Source organism: Bombyx mandarina, chromosome 26 (genome assembly GCF_030267445.1).
Source record: "Bombyx mandarina strain Sakado chromosome 26, ASM3026744v2".
Taxonomy (NCBI): domain Eukaryota; kingdom Metazoa; phylum Arthropoda; class Insecta; order Lepidoptera; family Bombycidae; genus Bombyx; species Bombyx mandarina.
The window spans coordinates 1,950,753-1,960,925 of record NC_143232.1 but is presented as its reverse complement, the minus strand read 5'-3'; the positions used below and the strand labels follow the sequence as shown (position 1 = coordinate 1,960,925).

Here is a 10,173-nt window from a genome sequence, read left to right as displayed (position 1 = left end):
GCACGTATTTAGAGAACGGCTTAAAATATAAAATGCCCCTATCAAAAGTAGCACGATATTGCCTTGAAACAAGTGTGTTCTTAGCTGACGATATCATTCAGTCAAGAATAGGAGCGCACCCAGTTAACCAAAAAAGGAGTGAACTTGGCGAATTTCACACTCTTTATTATGAGTATAGGAACTATCCCGATAAATTTTTTGAATATACGCGGACAAGCATAGAAACATTTGATTATATACTCGGCCACATACAAGAAGACTTGAAAGCTAAAGTTAATTTCAAGAAAATTGTTTCTCCTCTAGAACAGTTGTTTCTAACTTTAAGGTAAGCACCTATGTAGATAAATAAAAAGTATTAATTTGTTTATCGTATTTATTTATTAATATACTATAGTCAAATTAGCAATCACTGATTTTGTTTTTAATTATAATTACATCTTTGGCATGTCATTTAGTAATAATTCAGTTTTTAACTTTTTGGTAAATTATTTATGCCGTAGTCAGAAGGCGGAGGTTGAGTACAATAGCCTTGATAGCCTGGATATTGACTGAGACTAATTTCGTCCATCAAAGCTTGAGTGAATTTATTTCTCAGTCTCATTTTCTGTAGAACATTAAGCTTCTCCATTTCTGGTAATAAACTCATCAAAAAGTGATAGTCGTCTGACTTGGGAATGTCTTTTTCTTTACCACCTGCTAAATCAGCTTCCAATAATTTCAATTTTTTTTTCTCTATTTCTAAATATTCAGCACGGATTTCAGTTGTTTTCAATCGTTTTCGGGAATAATTTTGTTTTTCATGTTCTCTTGAGGTGGTAGCACGACTCTGTGGAGTTGTTGGTTGTTGTGGCGGGGAGGTGGGATTTGATGGCACTGGTGAAACCGACGGCGGCGGTAGCGGTGATTCCAAGAGTGACGGCGACAATTCTTTGGTTATATCCTGAGTTGAAGTATCCTCTTCTATTAAGTTAGTTTCCCCTAGGGTGGGCATATATTCGTCTTTCAAAAATGACAATTGTTCAAAATACTTCCACTGAGATTGATAATCTGAACCTTCATCTCCAGACCGCAACCTAGGTAGTTTTTTGAGTTCTTTCCGGTAGCCGTCTTTTAAGTTTTTCCATTTTTTCTTTAAGCTATCACCTGAAAAATAAAAGTAATTACCAATATTGAAATATTGTATGGAACAACCGAATTTTTATTCACGATAGTTCCATCTTAAATCATAGCCTGTAGTACATTATTAGTATTGCATAAAATATGCATAGATGCAATATGGATAGATAGCCGTAATATCACAATAAGTATGAAATTTATTTCCGCGAGCGGAAAGCTAGTTCATTTATGAGTGCCTTTTTATTTCAGGTTTCTCGGTCACGGCGGATCGTTTAGGTCTCTGGCTCAATCTTACCGATTAGGACGAAGTACAGTTGCTAAAGTAATTTATCAAACTCTAGAAGCTATTTGGAAAAATTTGGTCCAAATACATATGCCCCAACCAACCTGTGATAAGCTAAAAAGTGTCGCAAATTTATTTTTCCAAAAATGGCAATTTCCCAACTGTTTGGGTGCGATAGACGGCAAACATTTCCGCATAAGAAATCCACCGAAGAGTGGAGTAAAAGTAAGCAAACAAAAAGCACGCAATATTGATCATAAAGGTTTCGTGCCTGTTACACAACATTATAAGAGAAAGAGATGGAGACAGAGATGCAGATTTTCAGCAATTTGTTTCCCAGTTTGGAGACTCCAATATTAACAATAGCGTACCCAGATCAAGACGGAATAATCGAGCAACGGTTCAAGCATCTAGAATACGAGATGATTTCAAACTTTATTTCAATAATCTAACCCAAGAATATCTATGAAATGAAGTTGACGTTTTTTTTTTATTGCCCTTCTAGGCAGACGAGCATACGGCCCACCTGATGGTGAGTAATAACGACCTCGGTTGTAACGATTTTTTGGTTATAGCGACGTCAAACTTACGTCCCTTCAATTTAAAGCATACTTTCGTAAGAAATTCATTCGGTAAGAGCAACTTTGGATAATAGCGTCAATTTCGGGTATAATGACTTGTTTTTATGAACCATTTATGACAGACTCCCAGAAATCTCTAACGGATATTGCTATGGAGTCGACAAAGGCACAAATACTCATTCATAAAACTATTAAGCTTTCTTATCCTTTGTTTACATTCACAGATAGTCAAGATAATGCGTTGTTCCGTTGTTCGTACGCTCCTACATACAAACAAAGCATTTGTTTGACCATCTCTACTAAGTAGTTCTCTACTCAGCACGGGAAACTTATGTGGTGAATACTGACGATCAAGTTAGCACTACTCATAGCTTGACTAATAATGAAATTATTGAGTCTGTGCTTCAAACACAAGAAAGGAGTACGAAGAAGAGGAAGAAGATTGCAATCTAAATGAAATTCCAACAACTAGAGATGCATTATATGCTATAACAACGCCCAAAAAGTACTGTTAATTTGGTGAAGGTCAAAATAATTTATATGTAGAAGGAATTATGAAAATTGAATACACCAGTGCACTATAACACGTTTTTTCAATAACACCCGTGTATACCATAATTAAATAAATGATAACTAAATACATAATAATATGTAAAAGACTTTTTAATATTTGAGAAATTGACTGTACTTGTAAAAAATAGGTAATAAATACTTACCACTATTACCAGGAAATTGTTGTCTTATTTCGTCCCACATTTTTTTTACAACGTGCTTATATTTGTGATGTGGATGTTTTGACATCCATATTGCTGGTCTACTCAGTATTTCACTAATAAACTGTTCCATATCCATTATATTTTATTAGCTCAACGCGCGGTAAAAACAAAATGGTTTGTTTCGGTCGCGCGATGCCTCAATCCGTCCACCGACACCGCCGCGCGCGCCGCTCTGAACTGTGGCCGCCTCGATATTGGCTAGTACATTTGTTTCACTCGCTCATGGCGCAGCTCGTCGCCGCCAGATGTCACGCGCCTCTCACCGCGCCTCGCAACGCACCGCAAAACGCACCGCCAGTAGCTGTGGCATACTTCATAGGTTGTCTACCATTTGTTTTCGCCGCTCCCGCTTGCCGCGCCTCACAACGCACCGCAATTCGCACCGCTCTCGGCTGTGGCCAAGGGGTAAATGTCTAAGTATATGTAAAATCTTTTATAGTATGAGGTAGCGCCCTCTGTGAATTGATATTTTAACTTCACGTATAATGCTAAATTAAAATTCACTACAAGAGGTTTCATACACACGCTAGTATTAAAAAATCTCCTAGATGGCGCTGTATTAAAAAAACTCTCTATGGACTTATTTTTTCGTTTCATCGAGTTTGAAATCATAACGATTCTAATGAAGTTTCACTTCAATATAAATTGGTACGTTTCCAAAGCAATGAAGAAACGCGTGGTTGATCATTGCTTTTTTGCACTTATAAACCTCATAGACGCATACCAATGACCTTACGGTGCCTAGTTTCCAATGGTTATGACCATCACTACTATCAGAGGCACAGATGAGCTATTCCCGAACACCGTAGGACGAATGTCAAACATTATTGGGAAATAGATACAAAGCTCAGGCAACACTATAGAATAGACTCCAATCCAGAGCCAAATATGAAAAATGATCTTTCAGTACTTGGATGAAACAGTGGTTTTAGGTAATATAGATGAAACCGCGGACGATGCGAATAAAAAAAGAAGATGAAGAATGTGTGTGAAACGTCAGATCATAGCTCCTTAGTTTCAGTATAGCCGGTTATCTTTATGACGCATACATTCGATCTGGACACACCATTCGATTCCCAGCCGGGGATGGATACGGAACTTGCCCGGCATGGTATCTTTGGTCCCTGTAAACGATTAAACAAACGATTAATTGCACAACGCACCTGTGACTGCCACACGGAGCACCTGGACGCGTGAACTGTTTTATAGAATCACTGTCACGTCATTTCGGAATCTCCCGATCCACTGACGGTGCTTTTAGGTACCAAAAGCACCGGTCACCGTTCTCGTTGAACCCGTCGCTTGCAATGAAGGGTTCGGCGAGTAAATTAACCCATAGACACAGCCCACTGAGTTTCTGCGAAGCAATGCTCTGGTTAGGGCTGAGGTTAGCAACATCTTTAGGTTAGATCCCCGTGAACTCACCTATTCGCCCGGTAAATCTAGTATGACCTCTCGAAGTCACTAGAATAGGTAAGAAAAAAAGGCCTCGAATTGTTTCCGTTTTCGTGTAATAGAAGAAGTAGAATGGTTGTTGGCTTATGTAATGCTCGGCTCCCGCTTGTAATCGATGTGCATGGGATGTCGCTTCGCTCTGTCAGTCGATTGATCTAAAACGTGGATATCAATCAGCCTGTCAAATGTCATGTATGTAATTTACCTCAAAGACGGTACAACGAGTTCATTTCAAACAAGTAAAATCAATCTTTTTTTATATGTATCTTCGCTTGATAAGTGTACCGCACACCTTAGCTTACCGTTGTTTACGTAATCATCTAAATTTATTATCGCCCTTTGCCGTTTCACAAGCTTATCGGGCGTGTTAAAACTATACTAAAGAACGGATCGTAATGGGGTATTTCTACAGCGGTAATGTCTTATAAATATCGGTTTCGTTTTTCAAATTTATTTTAAGAAATGCTTAAAATCAGATCGTGGACTTCAAGGATGCTAAAACCATCAAACTAGAATGCGTTTGATATTTCCGCTATCTTACAGCCTCTAGTTCCATTTGCTCGAGTATCTTTAGCATCAGTGATCATTAGACTAAAGGCTCTAGCTCCCGAAGAATATGGCAAATCTGTTTGTCTATTTCAGTTGTAAGAATTAACTTGACCATTGGCCAATTTTGAATTGTCACCAATCGTAATAAAATACCATATTGCGTGAGGCTTTTGGACTGTTTGAAGAAAGGCAGCAACGTGTTTGTGCTGTGTGACGTAATGAGAAAACTGAGTATAAATATTAAAGCCTTATTTGTTTGTATTTACAGCTTTGTTAATATTAGGACTGTTTATTGTTGCGACATCCTCGAAAAAGTACAGGGAGGAGAAAAAAAAGTATCCAAAGGACACACCGTTCTGGGTGACTAACTTCTTCGTGAAAGGATGCAGGAACTTTTTAGAAAATTGCCCTCCGTCTTATAAGTGAGTTGTTGGTTTATGGTCTATATATAATAGGGTCGTAGGGCATATTGTAAGAACGTGTGGCGTTAGCCATCATACAACGCAAGATATTTGACAGATGGCTGAATCTCGCTTACGACATTTTCAAGATAAGCTTGCATATATACAAGTTCCGAACAACAACATTTGGACCGTCGGTCTACCGAGTAATATCACCCGCTCGGTGGAAGATTTTCCCTTTGTCGTATACCTACTACTAACTGCCTGCCTTTTGCGGCTACGAAGTAACTAGGTCTTTCAGTTTTAAGATTGGAACTTGGTCTAAGCAACTGAGACTATTCATGGATTACTTCAGGTCTACGGGATCCGCTAATAGTTTAACACCAGATAGCTTATAGTTCTTGCCGATCTGAGATAATAATATACTGTTTTTATGTCAAGAAAACAGCTGGTCTGCGCTCAGAACTACGATGGTGATTACAAGAATTTCCCTAATTACTGCGAAATGCAGTACGAAAACTGCAACACGTGGCGAAGTGAGTTATTTTTTATTATCTCTCAGTAATTCCGGGTTTGATTAGTGAATGACCATAGAACTTGGGATTCAGTGGACAGTGTATCTTAAGCATCATCAAACGCATGAGGCTGAAGACGCACAGCGTATTAAGTGAAGCGTATTTGTCGGGTTCAAAACCCCCAATCCGGTACAAGCCAATTTTTATTTTTTATTTTTTATTTATTGCCTAGATGGGTGGACGAGCTCACAGCCCACCCGGTGTTAAGTGGTTACTGGAGCTCATAGACATTACAACGTAAATGCGCCACCCATCCCGAGATATAAGTCCTAAGGTCTCAGTATAGTTACAACGGCTACCAATTACCAATACTTAATTACGATAATACTTATTAATTCCTTCATTCATAATACCTTACCACTTTCGGTGTATTATCCGCGTACACAGTTAAGTACATCGATCATACAGTGTACACAAAACGTTACAAGCTCTGATTGCCAAATTTGCATGCCGATTAAACTGAAACGTCGAAGACATGATACGTGATTATACTGAGATTGTCGTGGAGATACGGCGATCTCGTGAACTTCATGGTAATAAACTCCTTATCCAATATACACCAGTGTCGATTAAATGAAACTAGGAAAATTTAAGGCAGCGATTACTTGAATCAAATAATTCGCACCCAATCTGTAATTTTACACAAATTTTTCAATTTTATTTATACAGTAACTTTGGTTAACTTGTTCGAATTGTAACCGGTATTTCAACACATACGTACTAGTATACTGTCGTACTAACAAATAAACTGTTTATTATTGTTTTTTTTGTTATTGTTTATTTCAATTTCCATCTCAATCTCAATCTCTCAGTTTCAGTCTCAGTCTCAGTCTCAGTCTCAGTCTCAGTCTCGGTCTCAGTCTCAGTCTCAGTCTCAGTCTCAATCTCAGTCTCAGTCTCAGTCTCAGTCTCAGTCTCAGTCTCAGTCTCAGTCTCAGTCTCAGTCTCAGTCTCAGTCTCAGTCTCAGTCTCAGTCTCAGTCTCAGTCTCAGTCTCAGCCTCAGCCTCAGTCTCAATCTCAATCTCAATTTCTCTGACTGTAATAATAATAACTGTAATATAATAACGCCTCAGTTAGTCTACGGAAGCTGGTGAGAAAATCAGCATGACTTTAAACTCTATTGCCATAAGCAAACATTCCTGCAAAATCTTCGAATGACGCTTACGACAATTCCTAGAAATTTTATATATTCAACATCGTCCGGTCCATCGCTCTTCCAAGCGATAATTTCTCAGCTGAAGATCTACACTTTGTACTCCTGTACTATTTAGTACACTTTTGAAAGACCATCAAAATTAACTCCACCGCGGTAATTATGGTAAGCAAAGAGCACTGACTCACAAAGTGTTTAGCTCAATTCTAATAATATTTAACTACCCGCATATTTGTTTGATTTGTTTACACGTTACCGTTTGATCTGGTCGTGCCGCGCCGCTTATTTTCACAGGCCACCTGCACCGTTCATAATACTTTTACGCACGTCAGAATATGAGTGCCGAAATCAGCTCAGTTCGTTTACTAAATATACGGGTATTTTTATTTTTGTAACGTCCCGTACCATGGCTTTGTCGCATTTAGGAGACCGTGCTTAACCAGCTTCGACTGGATCTAGAGCATTCTTTATTTTACCATGAGTTTATTTATTTGCACCAACAAAGTGATCATCAATATCATCAATATATTGATTGACAAGAAGTACGACAGATGTCACCTCAATTTTAGGTGGGAGAGAGAAAGAGAGAGAGAGAAAGAAAGAGAGAGAGAGAGAGAGAGAGAGAGGGAGAGAATTGACAATGGGATAGTTGACGACATCTTGAAATTAGAAAAATATGAATTACTGTAATACATATGTAAGTGAGCGTACAGGGTATGTGGTGTTCAGTGGTTATAAGACCAAACAGAGACCACGACTGAAATGCCTCTGGAATCAATGAGTAATAAAATTGAAGTTTCAGTATCAGGGGCATGGTTCCCGTCTGTACAGTCTTACCACCACTAATATCGCGGATGAGAATGCTACTACTACTCGGCACGAGAAAGAAGTATGTGGTAGCAGCCAGAGTTGATCTAGACCGCCTCTTCTCTGTTGAATAATACAAATTACTATCGCTCCGAGACGATCTGACTTGGACAAGTTTCCGTTCTATCTAAATTTTTACCCGTTTCTCTCCTTAAGCCGATATATGCAGGTGGATTTAGGCGCATACAACGATGTTGCCTTTTATTTTTGACAAGTTACCTCTAAGCACTAAGTTTTAAACTCGGGTTATTTAAAATTCAGTGGTTTACCTCGAATCAGTAACTACTTATTTGATCCTGCTTTTGTTACTAACCGTCAATCCGTTCACAACTGAAGTAATGAATGTTAATATTTTGGACAGTAATAGATAGTAATACATCTGTTTTCCTGTTCTAATTAAGCCAATAAAATGTGTTTTAATTTTATCTCTTCTTTGACAGATTGGAGAATCTTCAAAAGGGAAAAATGTTGATTTTTTTTAAATGGAATATTAAATAAAAACATGAGTTTATCTATTGTCTGTTTTTGTGCACCGTAAGTAGATCCCGTAAATGTCATTTTGTGTTTTATGTATAACCAATTAATAACTCAGCTACATACTATAAAGGATCTCAATTTAAATTCAAGTTAAAAACTTAGTGTACTCGTGTTTATCTGGCCCTGGATGATCGAGGTCTACAGATTTACGAGAATCACCCATTGATTTAAAGTCATCGGGAATTAAAGAATAAGTTTATCATCAACCCGCATTTCTCTACTGCTTGATATGACCACGTACTTAAAAAATGTTCACGATTGACTTCCACGGTGAAGGAATAACATTGTGTAGTAAAAATTAAACCCGCAAAATTATAATTTGCGTTATTACTGGTGGTGGGACCTCTTAGAGTCCGAACGGGTAGTTTACCCTGCCTATTTCCGCCGTGAAGCAGTAATGCATTTCGGTTTGAAGGGTTGGGCAGCCGTTGTAACTATACTGAAACCTTAGAACTTATATCTGAAGGTGGGTGGCGCATTTACGTTGTAGATGTCTATGGGCTCCGGTAACCACTTAACATCAAGTAGGCTGTGAGCTCGTCCACCCATCTAAGTAATAATAAAAAAACCTCCTTACTGTTCAATGTCCACATTCAACCCCTATCCGCCAGTTGCAACCGAGTCAGTCAAGAGCAGAACAGCTTAGTGTGCTCAATCTCCAAATCTTAGCCACTTTTGTCTCTGGACTGGTCCAAACCTAGCTGAGTGAAAGCATTTTACATTAATTTTCATTAAAAGAACAAGAATGACTCACCAATCCATCCACCAATAACCCAAACATCTCACTTGTAAATTTAGAACCTTTTTTCTTTATTTAAAACTAGCGACCCGCCCTCGCTTCGCTTTGGAAACATTAATTTTTATTATTGATAGCTGAGTCCCCTGGCAGTAACTGGATGCGTAGAACCGAAGATCGGGTTCAGTGGCGAGCTTTGGGGGAGACCTATGTCCAGCAGTGGACTGCCGCAGGCTGATGATGATGAGTCCCGCGATGTTACCCGCGGTTATTGTCGTACCGCGGGTGACACCGCGGGGCAAAACTAGTCTTAAAAAAGTAGTCTAAGTTACTCCTTATATCATCAGCTACCTATCAGTGACATTTTTGTCAAAATCAGTCCAGCCGTTCCAGAGATTAGCCGGAACGAACAGGCAGACAAACAGACAGATAAAAATTGTAAAAAATGTTATTTTGGCGTATGTACCGTATATTGTTCATATGCATGTAGTAAAAAGCGGTTATTTTAATATTACAAACAGACACTCTAATTTAAATCAAAATCATTGTTCTAATACCAAACCAGCGATGTTTCCTGCGGAAAACAAGGTTAAGGCGAAAGCTTGCAGAGTTTTTCTCGAAGTTTCTAACCGCGAAGGCTTTTCTGAATGCAAAAAACAAAAATGAAGTCCGGCTATGCGCCGAGAAAGGTTCCCTTGCGGTAATTCAATGAGGGAAAGGCGCTCCCAGATCGACTCTTGATCTCCTCCGAACAGATGTTGAAAGAAAATATTATGGAGGAAAACATATTTTGTTAATTTTTTTTCGAGATGTAAATAAATGATCGGTGTGGGGTTTATTATTATTTTATTACTAGCTGACCTGGCAGACTTCGTAGTGCCTCAATCGATAAATAAAAGACCTAACCTTTTGTATAAAATAAACTTAAAACAAACCAAAGGAACCCGTCCGACGGGGGACACATCAAAGGAAAAACAAAATTGTTTGTTTTTATATAATTCCGAGCTTTTTTATATTTTCTCACATTTTTAACCTTCCCTGGACTTCCACGAATAATTCAAGACCAAAATTAGCCAAATCGGTCCAGCCGTTCTCGAGTTTTAGCGAGACTAACGCACAGCAATTCATTTTTATATATAGAGA

General features: G+C 38.5%; 1 protein-coding gene across 1 annotated transcript; it reads right to left on the bottom strand.

The window, feature by feature from the left end:
• Positions 1 to 355: 355 nt before the first annotated feature.
• LOC114239771 (uncharacterized) lies at positions 356 to 1,153 on the bottom strand (the record flags this gene model as incomplete). Its single annotated transcript, XM_089738733.1, has 1 exon — positions 356 to 1,153. A coding segment is annotated over one exon (684 nt), but the record flags the coding sequence as incomplete, so codon positions are not given.
• Positions 1,154 to 10,173: the final 9,020 nt, after the last annotated feature.